The sequence below is a fragment of the Giraffa tippelskirchi genome, chromosome 3, assembly GCF_054371585.1.
Source record: "Giraffa tippelskirchi isolate mGirTip1 chromosome 3, T2T-mGirTip1v1.2.pri, whole genome shotgun sequence".
Lineage (NCBI taxonomy): Eukaryota > Metazoa > Chordata > Mammalia > Artiodactyla > Giraffidae > Giraffa > Giraffa tippelskirchi.
Genome location: NC_137277.1, coordinates 87,239,016 through 87,256,875, shown reverse-complemented (window position 1 = coordinate 87,256,875; position 17,860 = coordinate 87,239,016). Strand labels below are relative to the sequence as shown.

Here is a 17,860-nt window from a genome sequence, read left to right as displayed (position 1 = left end):
TCAAGAAACATTTCTTGGATACTATTATGTACCAGACCTAAACCCTGGCTTAAGAATTACTTTCAATCAGTGCAGCAGCCATGAAATTAAAAGACGCTTGCTCCTTGGACGAAAAGCTATGACCAACCTAGACAGCATATTAAAAAGCAGAGACAACTGCTTTACTTCGCCAACAAAGGTCTATCTAGTCAAGCTATGGTTTTTCTAGTAGTCACGTATGGATGTGAGAGTTGGGACCATAAAAAAAGCTGAGCCCTGAAGAATTGATGCTTTTGAACTGTAGTATTGGAGAAGACTCTTTAGAGTCCCTTGGACTGCAAGATCAAACCAGTCAATCCTAAAGGAAATCAGTCCTGAATATTCATTGGAAGGACTGATGCTGAAACTGAAACTCCAATACTTTGGCCACCTGATGCAAAGAACTGACTCATTGGAAAAGACCCTGATGCTGGCTGGGAAAGATTGAAGGCAGGAGAAGGGGACGACAGAGGATGAGATGGTTGGATGGCATCACCGACTCAATGGACATGAGTTTGAGTAAGCTCTGGGAGTTGATGACGGTCAGGGAGGCCTGGTGTGCTGCAGTCCATGGGGTTGCAGAGTCGGACACAACTGAGCAACTGAACTGAACTGAGACACATGACATTTTTAAAGTGCTTTCACAAATTTTAAAAAATGTTCCGTTGTTATAGAATAATTTCCAAGACAATGTTATGCGAGAAAGCAAAATGTAGAACAGCATGTATATGATGCTATTGTTTAGGGGGAAAAAAACTATTTTTTTAGGAAAAAAAGGAGGAAAAACACACGTGCTACATGAACAGAAGACTTTGGGCAGGATAATCACATAATTAGTCATACTGGTTGCCTCTCAAGAGTAGAACTGAGTGGTTGTGGACCAGGGTTTCAGAAAGAATTTTCATTTGAATTTTGATCCATGTAAATTTTGATTATCTATTCCCACCCGCCCCCCCCAAATTAAACTAAAACTAAAAACAACAGACTTTTTTCTTTCATAATTTTAAAGAAGCCCCTATCCTGAGAACAAGCAGTTGCCTACAGTCAGTTTTGTCTTTGTTACAGAACCCTGTCCTGAAACCCTTATAGTTTTCCTTTTCTTTCCACTTTTATCTTTATGGCCTTGTACCATGGATCTCCACCCATTTAGCCACAAGACTTCCTTCCCATCAAGGCTGAATTGTATCTGGCAGCAGGACTGCTTGAAAGACAGAAACTCCTATCTTTATTTAACGTCTTAGAAATGAAAGTAGATCTCTGTAACAAAAGAATTATGTGATGTTGAAGTCCAAAACATGCTCGCTCACATCTGTACTAATGGGTAGTGGTGGCGGTTTAGTCGCTAAGTCGTGTCCGAATAATGGGAGGAAGGCTATTTATGGTTAATCTAAAAATGTTGTATATTTTTAAAATAGTTCTATCTCTACTCAAAAAAATTGGGAGTGTGCCTGATATACTGTGTAAGAAAACAAAACAACATTCTGAAAATCAGACTCAGGAGGAATTAGGAAACTGTCAAATTTCCCCAGTCTTCTTATACCTTCTCTTCTTCCTTTAATCTTAAAAACTCTCTTTGTAACTCACTCTGTGCTGATAAAAGATTCTTCTCTTTAATAAAAAGCGACCCACCTAAGAAGACCTATATTTAGTCAAATCTCTAGTATCTGAGTTTCCAATACCAAGCTACTTCTGAAGTGAGTTTGAACCTAACTGTTAGTAACTAGAATGTTAACACTACAAGTGATTAATTTGTGGCAATATCCCCCTTGGAATTAACTGGCAGAGGAAGAGATAGACAGCAGGGGAGTAACTTGAAAGAAAAGATGTTCCTAGCAGTACTACTTGTAATAAGAATAAATGGGAAACAACTCAAACAGCCTCAACATTGGAATGATCAAGCAAACCATGGACGTCAAAACAGAGTAATCTTATGCAGCAATTAAAATTTAAAGGATAATAATATTAAGAGAAAAAATTCACACAGAATGGTCTGCAACTTTAAAATTGCACTGACTGCAACTTTAAAATTTATATTCATTTATAACCATCAGATGGAAATCTAGAGTGTTAGATTGTTAAAATAATTTAACAATTATTAGGTAGTTCTTCTTTGGCAAAGGTTTGTTTTTTGTTTATTTTTTTTTGGCTTTTTAAATTGGAGTATAGTTGCTTTACACTGCTGTGCCAGTTTCTGTTGCACAGCAAAGTGAATCAGTCATACGTATACATATATCCCCTCTCTTTTGGATTTCCTTTCCATTTAGGTCACTACAGAGCACTGAGTCGAGTTCCCTGTGCTATGCAGTAGGTTCTCATTAGTTATCTCTTTTATGCATAATAGTACATATATGTCAATCCCAACCTCTCAATTCATCCCATGCCCCCGCCCTTTCCTGCTTGGTATCCTTACGTCTGTTCCCTATGTCTGTGTCTCCATTTCTGCTTTGCAAGTAAAATTAGGTATACCATTTTCTAGATTCCACATATATGCATTAATATATGATATTTTTCTCTTTCTGACTTACTTCACTGTGTGTCAGTCTCTAGGTCTATCCATGACTCTGCAAATGACACAATTTCATTCCTTTTTATGGCTGAGTAATATTTGCAAAGTTTTATCTGCATCTTATACAAAGATAAACAATCTTGGTTGAATTCTTCATTCTACTTTCACAAAGGATATCTCTATGTTCAAATTCTAAAAAGTCTATGTACTTTCCTATCAAATCCCATGAATTTATGGAGAACATTAACAAATGGCACCCACTCTAGTATTCTTGCCTGGAGAATCCCATGGACAGAGGAGCCTGAGGGGGCCAAAGGCCATAGGGTCACACAGAGTTGGATACGACTTAGCGACTAAACAACGAACATTATAGTTCTACAAACTGCAAAATCTTGGATCAGACTGCTGTCATAAATATGAGCTTGTACTACTGTTTAATTTCTACAGTTTATCATGAAAATGAACCTGCAGTGAGGTGACTAGAATCTGGTTCAGATACCAAACATATCAAGCACCTAAATTCAACCTGAGCTTATCCAATCTTTAAAAAGGATCTGATTACTATTAAAAGATGATGGTCACGGTCTGCTAAAATATACATTTTCAAGCTTTTTCAAGTATTTCCCACTCAGGAATTGGGAGAAAACAAACAAACAATCACATAAATCATTGTACCAATAACAGCAGCATTAAAAATAACAACAGTAGTATATATTGAGTGTTTATTTTGTGCCAGGAACTATGTCAAATGCCTTACTTGGATTTTTTTCCCCATTTAATCCTAACAATACCTCTCAGACATACATATTATTATAGACAAAGAAGTTCAAGGTTAGAGGAGATAAAATATTTGTCCAAGGTCATCCACCAGAGCTAGGACCAGAACTAAGTCTATCAGACTTTATGCTCTTAACCATTATATTGCCTTCTAACACAAAATCAAGATTAACCTCCTTCAAAATACCTCTGAAAATAATCTGTTTTCCTGATTTTGTACTTTCCTCTTATTATGAAGCATCAAGTTGAAATTAAAACCTCAGTATGATTTATAATCAGTATAACAGAACAGTAAAAATAATGCTGATTGGAGTGAACCTATACAAAGGCAGATCAGAAATACAGAATTAATTAAACTCCATTTGAATTATATAAACAATAAACTAAGCAAGGTTGCATGATGAAATTATGATGAGCAATGGGAATGAGCAGTAAAATGTTCTATGAGAATAGACGGGTTTGTGAGACAGCAACAAAACAGAAACAAAACAGAATGGGCTCGGATAAAGGCTAATGGACTGGAACTGGGTTTTGGGGGTTTTCTTTTTGCTTTTTCAAGTTGTGCTTTCAGCAGTACCTTCAATCAATGCTGGCAATTCCACAGTTCCCAGCAATGTACAACAGCTTCTGAGACCCCAAGGAAGCTCAATCAAACTCATAATTATGGCTGTGAGACAAGGTAAACACATCCAACATTTAATTTAATTTTGTGAACTCCAAGAGTATCTGTGGTATCAGGGGAACTGGATGAGCGACTTTTCTGACCATGAGAGAAAAGTTTAGTTTAAACCTCTGTTTTGCTCACGGTCAGTCCAATAATGATAAAAGAATACAATGTGGAGAAATCAGCCCTGTCTTCATCTTGTCCAGCTGAATTTCTAAACAGGTATATCATTTTTTCCTGGAAGAGAAAAATTTTCCTTTACTTTCCTAGGTTACCAACTCAGAGTTAATTGCTCTATGCCAACAGCGATAAAAGCGGTGTAGTGATCTGTTTAACCACAGTCAGATGAAACAACTTCTCAATTATTCATTTATTAAATTCAATACTGCTGAGGGGAAGAAGGACTATGACACACTAACCATACTTAAATATTCAGAATTCACTCTGAATCACAATGACTATCACAACTAAAAAAACTGAATTAAACCATCTATGTATCTGACATATTAGTACAAATTATGAAAATTTATTCTAAGTTGCAATGTAACAAAAGTCATTTTAAAGCTGTTTTTGTACATCAATTACACAAACACCTAAGCTCTCAAAGTTGGTAACTTCCACATGTCATTGATAAAGTTAATTGTCTAATAAAATAAAATTCTTAAAGTTATGAAATTTAAAGTCTGAGGACAGTATGAAATTAACAACCAAAGCTGACCTATAAACAAGTACCCTAAATTTATCAGCACACAAAACTTTAAGCTACTCAATTTTTTTCTCACACAGGACACTCTCATGTGGCAAGGTATTCACAAAGGAAGGTATAGTGGGATTCTTTTACTATTTTTCTTGACATAGGTAACTCACCCTAGGTAGATAGTTATTTACAAGGGTATTTTAAAGTAAAAATAGCAGCTGCATTTGTTATTAAGTTTAAAAAACCCATTACATTTGCTAAATTACCAGCTGAGATATAACACACTGGAAATGTTTTTAGGAAATTAAAAATATAATCATATTAACTCAAAAACTGCCAAATATATCTTTCTCATTTCTCTGAATTAATCTTTTTTAAAAAGAAATCTGAGCTATTATAAAATTTAAAATAAATTACCAAAAGGAAATGTGGAATTACAAATCATTAATCTGAGCATCTAATTGAAAGAAATATTGCTAATGATAGCCTAGATGCTTTACATTTTAATCACAGGAATGAAAATATCAGCCACTGTACAGCAAAAGACTGTCTCATTTGTGACGGATAAGTTCTTATTTTCAGAATTGTGAGGGTGTTTCCGGACTTCAGTTCTCACCAGCAGCTGAGACAATAGATGAGAAATGGGAAATGGGAGTGACAGGAGAGACTGACACACACAGAGACCAAAAGGAAGGTGCCAGAGAGCTGGTCAGCATGGGAGAACAAGCAGTACCTCCTCCTAGTGGCGTTAAAATAAGTAAGATAAAATCAATAAACAAGGCTCATGCTATATACTATTCTGTAAGTGGAATACTTCGCGATGAGAGAAAATTGGCTTTTTCAAAGATTTAGGATCCTCCTGGATAAGAAGAGATGGTAGGGACTTCCCTGGTGGTCCAGTGGCTAAGACTCTGTGCTCCAAATGCAGGGGGCCTGGGTTTGATCTCTGGTTGGAGAATAAGATCCCACATGCCACAACTACGAACCCGTGCAGCCAAATAAATAAAAATAAATATGTATAGAAAAAAGAGAGACGGTGGTTAACAGGGGCAGTGGTAGAAGAACCGGGTCACAGCTTCCTTTGGGTTTTCACAACTTTTGGGAATAGAGCTTTTAAATGGATCTCTTCACCTTGACCCATATTCATCAGAGACATTAAATATCCAATTAGGAGCCTCACCTAGGGCTTCTGCAGACCTGCAGGTTGATGATCCCTGGTGGAGGCTGGAGTGGGTGGCTGGGTATCTGCTCTCATTGTAATGTCCTGTCACTCAACATGGTTCCTCAGGACAGAGGTTTTCTTTCTTTCTTTGCCACCCTCAGCAGTTGCCTTGGTTGCTGCTCTGTGCAACCTTGCTTAAGTGTGATGTAATGGTCACCCTCATTGTGGGTCCCTCTCCTTGTAGCAGTTCTCTGACATGTATAAAGTCCACTGCACTCAGTAGTATTATGGGGGTAGGGACCCAACAGAAGCCTCGATCACTGGGAAGCATTTTTAAATGAATCCTTTTGTTCTGTGTCTCCACAGCAGCCAGAAAACTTGCTCAGAAAGAGATGGGACATGCTAATAAGCAAACCAAATGCTTCAAAGGAGTATCATCAGTCCTCTCCAGCTTGCTTTTCCTGCTTCTATAGAGAAAGGCCAGTCACCACCTTTCTATTTCAGTCACATTATGGTTCTGTGGGAACTGTCATTTTCCTTTACTGCGGTTTCCAAGGCCCGAAAATAACCTCCTCATTAGCTTCACTCAAGTTCATTGTTAACATAAATAGGCCAAAATAGGCAGCCACATATAGAGCACTTTAAGGGAACATTATCAGCACTGCTCATCTATTTATGTTCTAAACAGAAACACTCAAAAGAGCATGAAAAAAATCCTTGGTTTTTCATATTTTCAGGAAATAAACTATGGATAATTTTTAACTTCCTGGAAAAGAATTAAGATGACTGATATCTTTTAATTCTGTTTAGGCTTGATTCTCTCTGTCATATCCAGGTGGCCACTAGCAGAAGCTTGAGTAATGTGGAAAATATGTCTGTGCAGCTGCTGGCAAAGAAGCAAAATTATACTTCCTCAGAAACAGTGTGACAGAGTTCCTGCAAAGGAATGCAATGTTGGCTGATTTGTAAGCAGAATTGCCACTGGTATGCACTCTCAAATCCAACCCCAACACTCCCTGGCCACATCCCATTCTGGGACTGCATGGCTGGAGCTCATAAAAATAGAATGGTTCCACTGTGGATCAGGTGCTCTTCTTTCCTGTCCATCCTTCAGGACACATTCATGCTTACGGTAAGGAAGGAAAACTAGCTCTGAGGGACAGCAAATGATACCAGAGGATAAGACAGGGCCACACTGCCCCCTTCACTGGTAAAGGGTAGTTAATGAGGGCTGTTTCACTAGCTCAGTTTCAACAGCACCCTTTGCTTCAAACTTTAGCCTCAAGTGTAGACTAAAGTCACCAGAACAATAGTTTACTACCAGTGGGATTAGTGACTTTTACTATACTTGGCTTGAACAGAGGAGGAATGCAAACATTTTTCCCTGGGGAGTTTCAGGACAGCTGATCAATGTGGAAACAAAATTCTATCTCAGGGGTTGGCAAACTTTTTCTGTAAAGGGCCAGACAATAAGTAGTCTGTGTGGGCTATATAGAGTCTTTTGCAACTGTTCAACTCTTTGGATATACCTCTAAAGCAGCCATAAGCAATGTTAACAAATGAGCATGTGCTCCAATAAAACTTTATTTATAAAAACAGGCAGTGGGCTGGATTTAGCCCATGGCCACAGTTTGCTGCTTCTTGTTCTGTCTAACAGGTACACTGATATTGCTACATGAGTGATTGAGAAATGATGATGACCAGAATCAAGCTGTTCTGGAAAAACTAATTTATGGTATTAGAAGCCAGTATAGTGGGTGCTCTTTGTGGAGTCTTAGGGGTTTAGGAAAGTAATTGGGACACAGCATGAGGAAGTTTCTGGATTACTGATAATTTTCTGTTTCTTAATAAGAGTATTGGGAAAATTCACTGAGTTTTGCGAAAACTCATTTATAAATTGTGTTAATTTCTGTGGGTATTTGGTATATCAAATACTCACTTTTTTTAAGAAAAAAAAAAAACAACCTGTTTTAAAGGAGAAATCATTTAAGAAAAACAAGGCAGAAAATCCTCTCTAGAAGAGTGTAAGGGTTGGGCCAGCTGTCTGTGGGTTCTCAGCTACTCAGTGAGAAGGACAGAGGCGAAATTTTTTTAGTGTCTTTAAAAACAAAAAAGGTGATAAATAAAACACGTAACATTCACCATCCTAACCATTTTTAAGTGAATAGTCCAGCAGTGTTAAGTGTATTTACATTGCTGTGAAACAGATGCCCATAACTTTTTCATCCTGCAGATCCAAAGCCCTATACTCACTAAACAACAACTCTGTTTCCCATTCTTCTCAGCCCTTGCTAATCACCATTCAACTTGCTATGAATCTGACTACTTTAGATACCTCATATTAGTGGACTCATATAGTATTTGCCTTTTTTGTGACTAGATTGTTTCACCTAACATAGTGTCCTCAAAGTTCATCCAGATTATACGGCATGACAGGGATTCCATTTCTTTTTATGGCTGAATAACATTCCATATGAATAGACCACATTTTGTTTATCAATTTATCTGCTGGACATTTGGGCTGTTTCTACCTTTTGCCTACTGTGAATAGTGTTGCTATGAACAAAGGTTTGCAAATATTCCGTCAAGACCTTTTGGGTATCTCTTTCAATTCTTTTGGCTATATATCCAGAGGTGGGGCTTCCAGATCATATGATAGTTTCATTTTTAATTTTTGGAGGAACTTACATATTGTTTTCAGTACAGGTTGTACCATTTTATAATTACACCTATAGTGTACAAGGGTTTCATTTCTCCACATCTTCATTCATACTTATTATTTTCTGGCTTGGTGATTACACAATAGGGCAATATTTTAGAGACCATTTTTGAAGGTTGGCAAGGCCTTACCTAAATTAAACTCTAAATATCAAAGGCCTCCAAGAAAAATAGCTTAAATCGTTATTGAAACTTTGTGTTCATCTTAAAAGACCAGCAACATTTTGATATGACTTTATCTTCTTTGCTCAAAGTTTCTGAATTCATTGAATATTCCCAGCGGTTGAAATGCACAATAGCATACTAAAAGATGCATAACAACATGGAAAATTTTTAAATTGTGTTTTCCTCTCTTGTTTGAAATGTCACCTTTACCTATCTCCCAGAGAAAGCAATAATATGATTATCAAAAAAGCAAATACGTATAGGGTGAGTACGTAATTTATTTCATCAACTTGGGTTTCACTACACTGGAATGACTGGGAATTCTCCTAAATAGGAACAAGTAAATTAGCATAGGCAGAAGCTAGAACTGTCTAAAATGGTGACACAATTAGGAGGAAAAGAGACTAAGGTGTGAACTGAATCAGTGGGAGGTCAAACAGAAAAACCAGGCTCCAGGAGCTACATATAGCTGCTTACCTTGCTCTTCCAAAAGGACTCGCACAGCTGAGTTTTCCTCTACTTTTTTTCTGGCTGCTTCTTCTTCTTCTTTTGACCATTGCATGTGATCCCTTTCAAAAAAATAAAGATTATAAAACGTGTTTTATAATTGAAGAAGGCAGAAAAAGAGTGCCAAGGGATACATCTTTCATTCTAGATTAGTCAAAGACAAAGGATACAAACAAATCCCATATCAAATGAATATATTTTGTGTCAGATGTTCCTTCTGATAGTGCTGGTATAATCCTGGAACTCCTACAGTTCTTCGGTTTAAATTTGGTTGTGTTGCAAGCCCCAGTCACCTTTTGGAAATGATTGCTGAAGTAATGTCCCAGGAGTACTATGGTGCCTGTTTATCTGGGTGCTGGTATGGTTTCCTGTGTTTTATTCTAAAGCTTAATCTTTTTGTTAATTTATGAACAGGGCATTCTTTAAAAGTTTTTTTAATATTCCTTTTACATTCTTCTTATTAGCTGCCTTAATTCTGTGTATGGATTTACTTATGTTTATACTTGACACAGCATATTAGAAGGTCATCCTTCTAAGATCTGGCACTTTCTAGAAATAAGTATTTTCAGGTTCATAATTTATTCTATATGAGAGAATATTATTTTCTGCTACCAAAATACCTTTCTTGAAATAGAAGTAACACCTTTATACAAAAAAGGTGATTTTTTTGTTTTGTTTTTTCACAAAATCTGCATTTCTTTTTTTTTTTTTTTTGCAATAGGTAAGACTATAAGTAAGTGATGCAGTTTCCTGGAATAAACCAGTTTTCTAAACAATAAAATCACATACGCAAAATTTAGGTCTGTTGCAGTGGTATAGGACTAATGAGTCTCAGGACTAAGGTGGTGACAATGGAAAACAGAAAGGAAGAATAGAGGGAGTTATAATCTGGAGATTACCTAGATATTGAGGGGAGAGAAGACAGAGTCAGAAATGATTCTAAGGTACTAAAACTGAGTACTGAGGAAAGTGGGGGCAACAATGACAGAATAAGGGGTTGCTTTGGGTGGAATGATGACAAGCTTGGTACTATTTTAAGTCATGCTTATGCAATCAGATATGACAGGGTATATTCTAGTGACCTGGTTATAAATACACCAGTGAAAGGTGAGAAATTACTTATTAGACAAATCAGAACCAATATACTGAAGTTCCTAGGATAATGTATGATAATGTAAAAATCAGAGTTTTGCAGATGAAAATTTAACCACAGTTATTTAAAAAACCCAATTATTTGCAAACCAAATAATCACTAAACAGCTTTATCACTTGCTTTAATGAATGAGACTGGAACAAATTTTCCTTTGACTTATTTTAACATATGTGAGCAATAACATATATAACTTGGAGCTGATAAATACATTTTATATTCTGTACATAAAAATTACAGAGAATATTATTAGATGACAGTTACAACATTAAAGGCAAGAAATCATTTGTTGAAAAAATAGTATTACTAAAGCTGGGGATAAGTTTCTCATCTATAAATTTCTAAAAAAATATAAGAAGGAAAATAGAACAGTCCATTTTCCTGTTAAAAAAATCAAGCTCTGAGACAAAGAGAGTATATGTGGTTTTTAGCTTTACACATTTGTTTTAAATTGTAAAACTTGCTTCTTCCTGAGTATTTAATAGATTCAGTTACTTCTTAAATTGCTCTAACTTCCTTATACTATTTTTTATGTTGCTTCATTTTCTTAACTGCTAAGTGAGGAGAACATTATATCCTAAGCCCCAACAGAACAGATTTTCCACTATATAGTTACAGAATCCCCTCAGAAACCTATAAAATGTTTCTACTGTATTTATGGGGACTTCCTCCAGACCTGCTGCTTTATGGCTGTTCTTATATTAGAAGAGTCCGATTCATGTATACCCAAGCCCAACAGACAGCAATAAGAATCATTCAGGTTTATAATAAATACAATTATAATAGAATTTAAGCATAGAGACAGCTAACTAACAAACAAACTGAAAATAATCAGGTATTTAACAACCACCACCACCACCACAACTGAAGGAAGAAAATGGTTTATACTGTTTGACTTGCAAATTATACTTCTGGGAATTTATTGTAACGAAGCCACTAAAACAGAGTACAACACTAAAACCTGTACAACAGTATTCACTGGAATACCAAATATAATAGCAAAACATTGTAAACAACCTCAGTGATAGGATAATGGAAAAATTATTGTAACTCAATGGAATATTATGTAGACATTTAAAATGATACATATGAAGGTTATTTAACAATATGGAAAAGTGTATATGAAATAGCATGAGGTTAAAATGCAGGTCCCCAAACTGTATATGTATTATAATCACAACTACACACACACACACTGGATAAAATAAAAACAATTATAATAGAATTATGGAATTAAGAGTAACTGCCTTACAGCCTGGATGGGAGGAGAGTTTCGGGAAGAATGGACATATGTATACGTACGGCTGAGTTTCTTCACTGTTCACCTGAAACTATCACAACATTGTTAATTGGTTACATCCCAATACAAAATAAAAAGTTAAAAAAAAGAATAACTGCCTTAAAATTTCCTTAATATTTTTAAGCTGCTTCAATTAGAGATAATTAAAAAAATATTTATAAAAAAACTATATTGTATGTTTAAGATATATAACAATGGTCATTAAAACTTTACATTATCCTTTTGGGGAAAACCCAGCAATATTTATAATAAAAAAGAATATACGTTTCCCTAAAAAAGAGAACTGAGAAGAAAATATAAAATATATTGAGTATTTTTCCTGAAAACTTGAATTTGAGAAAAAAAAAATCTTAAAAAGACAGGAATTTTAAAAAGAAAATTTTCACAACATGGCTAGTAGAATAAAATCATAACTTTGGAGTAGTCGTAAGTCCTATGAGTTCAGTTCATATGTGTCCGTGTGTGTGCGATTTTATATTCCTTCTATATACATAGTACAAAGCCTTTGACTATGTGGATCACAACAAACTGTGGAAAATTCTTAAAGAGACGGGAATACCAGACTACCTGACCTGCCTCCTGAGAAATCTGTATGCAGGTCAGGAAGCAACAGTTAGAACTGGACATGGAACAATGGATTGATTCCAAATCGGACAAGGAGTATGTCAAGCCTATATATTGTCACCCTGCTTATTTAACTTACATGCAAAATGAATCATGCAAAATGCTAGACTGGAGGAAGCACAAGCTGGAATCAAGATTGCCGGGAGAAATATCAATAACCTCAGATACACAGATGACACCACCCTTACAGCAGAAAGCGAAGAAGAATTAAAGAGGCTCTTGACGAAAGTGAAAAAGGAGAGTGAAAAGTTGGCTTAAAACTCAACATTCAGAAAACTAAGATCATGGCATCTGGTCCCATCACTTCATGGCAAATAGATGGAGAAACAATGGAAACAGTGACAGACTTTACTTTCTTGGGCTCTAAAATCACTGCAGATAGTGACTACAGCCATGAAATTAAAAGATGCTTGTTCCTTGGAAGAAAAGCTATGACCAACCTAGACAGCATATTAAAAAGCAGAGACATTACTTTGCCAACAAAGGTCCATCTAGTCAAGGCTATGGTTTTTCCAGTAGTCATGTATGGATGTGAGAGTTGGACTATAAAGAAAGCTGAGCACTGAAGAATTGATGCTTTTGAACTGTGGTGTTGGAGAAGACTCTTGAGAGTCCCCTGGACTGCAAGGAGATCCAACCAGTCCATCCTAAAGAAATCAGTCCTGAATATTCATTGGAAGACTGATGCTGAAGTGGAAACTCCAATACTTGGGCCACCTGATGTGAAGAACCAACTCACTGGAAAAGACCCTGATGCTGAGAAGGTTGAAGGTGGGAAGAGAAGGGGATGACAGAGGATGAGATGGTTGGATGGCATCACCGACTCAACGGACATGAGTTTGAGTAGTTTCCCTAAGTTGGTGATGGATAGGGAAGCCTGGCGTGCTGCAGTCCATTGGGTTGCAAAGAGTTGGACATGACTGAGCAGCTGAAATGAACTGATACATAGTACAACTGAATGATGGTTCCTTGCTTAGCTTTAAGTTGATGGCAATAAGAGTCTAAATAATCGTGCATTTGGTTTGGTTTCAAAAAGTTAAAACACACACATACTCTCCACAGTCACTTAGCTTGGGTACTAATGTTTTTGAGGATCCTACTTATAGAAAACTCTGCTGAATGTGGTGCCACTTCCTATTATAATTTTTAACAATCAGTTAGATATAAAACAAAGTACCCAATGTAAGCTATGCATATAAAATGCTTTTGTCTTTGTCATTTACTGTGTATGTAAAAGTTTTATTACAGAATAGAATTTAAAGATAAATTTAAGGAATGTATTAGGTGCCTAGTGAAATTAAAAATAAAATATTCTAAAGTAAAAGGAAGAAATAAAGTTAAATAGTTTCAGCCTAAAACTATTTCAGAATCAATATAGTGAAAATGAGTATACTACCTAAAGCAATCTATAGATTCAATGCAATCCCTATCAAGCTACCAACAGTATTTTTCAGAGAACTAGAACAAATAATTTCACAATTTGTATGGAAATACAAAAAACCTTGAATAGCCAAAGCAATCTTGAGAAAGAAGAATGGAACTGGAAGAATCAACCTGCCTGACTTCAGGCTCTACTACAAAGCCACAGTCATCAAGACAGTATGGTACTGGCACAAAGACAGAAATATAGATCAATGGAACAAAATAGAAAGCCCAGAGATAAATCCACACACCTATGGACACCTTATCTTTGACAAAGGAGGCAAGAATATACAATGGAGAAAAGACAATCTCTTTAACAAGTGGTGCTGGGAAAACTGGTCAACCACTTGTAAAAGAATGAAACTAGAACAATTTCTAACATGATACACAAAAATAAACTCAAAATGGATTAAAGATCTAAATGTAAGACCAGAAACTATAAAACTCCTAGAGGAAAACATAGGCAAAACACTCTCCGACATAAACCTCAGGAGGATCCTTTATGACCCACCTCCAAGAATATTGGAAATAAAAGCAAAAATAAACAAATGGGACCTAATTAAAATTAAAACCTTTTGCACAACAAAGGAAACTATAAGCAAGGTGAAAAGACAGCCTTCAGAATGGGAGAAAATAATAGCAAACAAAGCAACGGACAAAGAATTAATCTCAAAAATATACAAGCAACTCCTGCAGCTCAATTCCAGAAAAATAAATGACCCAATAAAAAGTGGGCCAAAGAACTAAACAGACGTTTCTCCAAAGAAAACATACAGATGGCTAACAAACACATGAAAAGATGCTCAACATCACTCATTATTAGAGAAATGCAAATCAAAACCACAATGAGGTACCATTTCACACCAGTCAGAATGGCTGCGATCCAAAATCTACAAGTAATAAATGCTGGAGAGGGTGTGGAGAAAAGGGAACCCTCTTACACTGTTGGTGGGAATGCAAACTAGTACAGCCACTATGGAGAACAGTGTGGAGATTCCTTAAAAAACTGGGAATAGAACTGCCATATGACCCAGCAATCCCACTGCTGGGCCTACACACTGAGGAAACCAGAACTCAAAGAGACACGTGTACCCCAATGATCATCTCAGCACTGTTTACAATAGCCAGGACATGGAAGCAACCTAGATGTCCATCAGCAGATGAATGGATAAGGAAGCAGTGGTACATATACACAATGGAATATTACTCAGCCATTAAAAAGAATACATTCGAATCAGTTCTAATGAGGTGGATGAAACTGGAGTCTATTATACAGAGTGAAGTAAGCCAGAAAGAAAAACACCAATACAGTATACTAATGCATATATATGGAATTTAGTAAATCGGTAAAGATAACCCTGTATGCGAGACAGCAAAAGAGACACAGATGTATAGAACAGTATTTTGGACTCTATGGGAGAGGGCGAGGGCAGGATGATATGGGAGAATGGCATTGAAGCATGTAAATTATCATATATGAAACAAATCACCAGTCCAGGTTCAATGCATGATACAGGGTATACGGGGCTGGTGCACCGGGATGACCCAGAGAGATGGGATGAGGAGGGAGGTGGGAGGGGGCTTCTGGAAGGGGAACACATGTACACCCATGGCGGATTCATGTCAGTGTATGGCAAAACCAATACAATATTGTAAAGTATAAAAATAGATAAATAAATAAATTAAAAAATAAATAAATAAATAAAACCATTTCAATAATCTTTAATTCCATAACAGTCATTTTTATTACATAGTCACAATTATAATAACAGAAAAATCTAAAGTCTTACCTTTTGTTTAAATATCCTAATCAATTCACAATTCTTAATTTTTCAAGTTCCCTTCCTGTATGTTTGGATACACACACACAAACACTTTTCTATATAGCTACAAAATCTTCATAATTATTAATAGGACTTAAAACTGTTGTATAGGATCATGATTTGGACCATGACAGAGTACCGAGAAATAGGCTTATCTTTCTGCCATAAACTATAATAAATCTGGATAAAATAGTATATGAAGCAACTCTTTTTAGGCACTGGACTACACTTCAGACAGCACAGGACTGTGATCCTTGAAAGAAGATAAACACAAAAGTTCATTCCCCAATTTACTCTGGCTTTCTGTCTAGGATATGTTCTAGACTGTGGTGCAGAAGGGAGTCCAGGAAGAGCCTGGCTGTCTCACTGAGTGACAGCTTTGTGAGTTAAGAAGGCAGAAATCAGGGTTCAGAGCCACTGAGATGGTGAGGCTTTGTGTGGTGGAATACTGAAGAAGAGAGGGCTGGACAAAGAGGAGGGTCACTGAAGTCTGCATAGATTGTGCAGTGCAGTGCTTGGAGATGCTAGAGTTCTGGCTAAGCCAGAGACCACTCTGAACATCTTGGGTATTCAGTTAAGACCCCGCAAATGCTATAGAAAAAAGAACCACACAAGATTCAGAACAGATTTAGAAAACAAACTTTTGTGGTTACCGGGGTGGCGAGGGGGAAAGGGAGAAGGGATAAACCGGGAGACTGACACATACATATCACTGTATATAAAATAGATACCTAATAAGGGCTTCCCTGGTAGCTCAGATGGTAAAGTGTCTGCCTGCAATGCGGGAGACCTGGGTTCAATTCCCAGGTTGGGAAGATCCCCTGGAGAAGGAAATGGCAACCCACTCCAGTACTCTTGCCTGGAAAATTCCATGGATGGAGGAGCCTGGTAGGCTACAGTCCATGGAATCGCAAAGAGTCGGACACGACTGAGCAACTGCACTGGCTAATAAGGACCTACTGTGGAGCACAGGGAACTCTACTCAATACTCTGTAATGACCTATATGGGAAAAGAACCTAAAAAAGAGTGGATATATGTATATGTATAACTGATTCACTTTGCTGTATACCTGAAACTAGCACAAAACTGTAAATCAATTCAACTCCAATAAAAATTAAAAAAAGAAAAAAAAATTTTAAATGCTGAAAAAAAAAATCTGTCAACCTTGATTTCTATATGCGCTGAAGATATCTTTCAAAATTTAAAAACAGAGATATTTTCAGGTATATAAAACTTGAGAGAATTTGTTACCAGCAGAATCTACGTGACAAGAAATTTTTTCAGACTAAAGGAGAATGGTTCACATATACACTGAGGTCGTAGACTAAAGAGACCACAAGCAATAAATATGTGACTAACTATAAAAGACAATATTTAAAAAAATTCTTTCTTAAATTCTTAATTTCTCTTAAAAATTACTAACTATATACGGCAAAAATAATGAATTACAAAGTTTATAACATGTATAGAAGTAAGTGTGTGTTAGTTGCTCATCTGTGTCTGATTCTTTGCGACCCCATGGACTGTAGCCCACCAGGCTCCTCTGTCCATGAGATTCCCCAGGCAAGAATACTGGAGTGGGTTTCCATTCCCTTTTCTAGGGGATCTTCCTGACCCAGGATTGAACCCACATCTCCTGCATGGCAGGTAGATTCTTAACCATCTGAGCCACTAGAGGGCTATAGAAGTAAACTATATAATAAAGCATCTGCCTGCAATGTGGGAGACCCAGGTTCGATCCCTGGTTCAGGAAGATCCCCTGGAGGAGGAAATGGCACCCCACTCCAGTATTCTTGCCTGGAGAATCCCATGGACGGAGAAGCCTGGTGCAGGCTACAGTCCATGGGTCGCAAAGAGTTGGAAACGACTGAGCGACTTCACTTTCACTTTTCAAAGCAAACACTGTATGAATAATCAGAATTACATTGTTGTAAGGTTTTTACATTTTACTGACATATAATGTTGTAAAAACATTAACTCTAAGTGGACTTGTATGAAGTTGAAGAAGCACACTGCAGTGTCTAGAACTGTGGTTCTCCAAGTGTGATCCATTTTCAGGTAGTTCATTAAGTCAAAACTATTTTCATAATAATACTGATATTTGCATTTTTCACTGTGCAACATTTGCACTGATGGTATAAGAGCAATGATGGGTAAAACTGCAATTGCTCAAGTATGAAACGAGGCAGTAGCACCAAAGTATATAGATGATCTCTGATTTATGATGGTTCAATTTGTGATTTGTCGACTTTATGATGGTGCAAAAGTGATATGCATTTGGTAGACATCGTACTTGGAATCGTGATCTTTTCTGGGCTGATCATAG

At 36.7% G+C, this 17,860-nt stretch overlaps 1 protein-coding gene across 14 annotated transcripts in view; it reads right to left on the bottom strand.

Moving 5' to 3' along the window:
* The window catches only part of METTL8 (methyltransferase 8, tRNA N3-cytidine), an 80,033-nt gene that overhangs the window by 16,125 nt on the left and 46,048 nt on the right, over positions 1 to 17,860 (bottom strand). For 7 of the 14 annotated variants that reach the window (XM_081577832.1, XM_081577823.1, XM_081577833.1 and 4 more), the window contains one exon: positions 9,185 to 9,276. In XM_081577832.1, coding sequence (XP_081433958.1) covers positions 9,185 to 9,269 — 85 coding nt within the window. In that variant the 5' untranslated portion in view covers positions 9,270 to 9,276. Of the gene's footprint in view, positions 1 to 3,878; positions 4,203 to 9,184; positions 9,277 to 17,860 lie in introns of all 14 variants that reach the window. The other 7 variants (XM_081577825.1, XM_081577824.1, XM_081577821.1 and 4 more) reach the window with 3 other exon arrangements.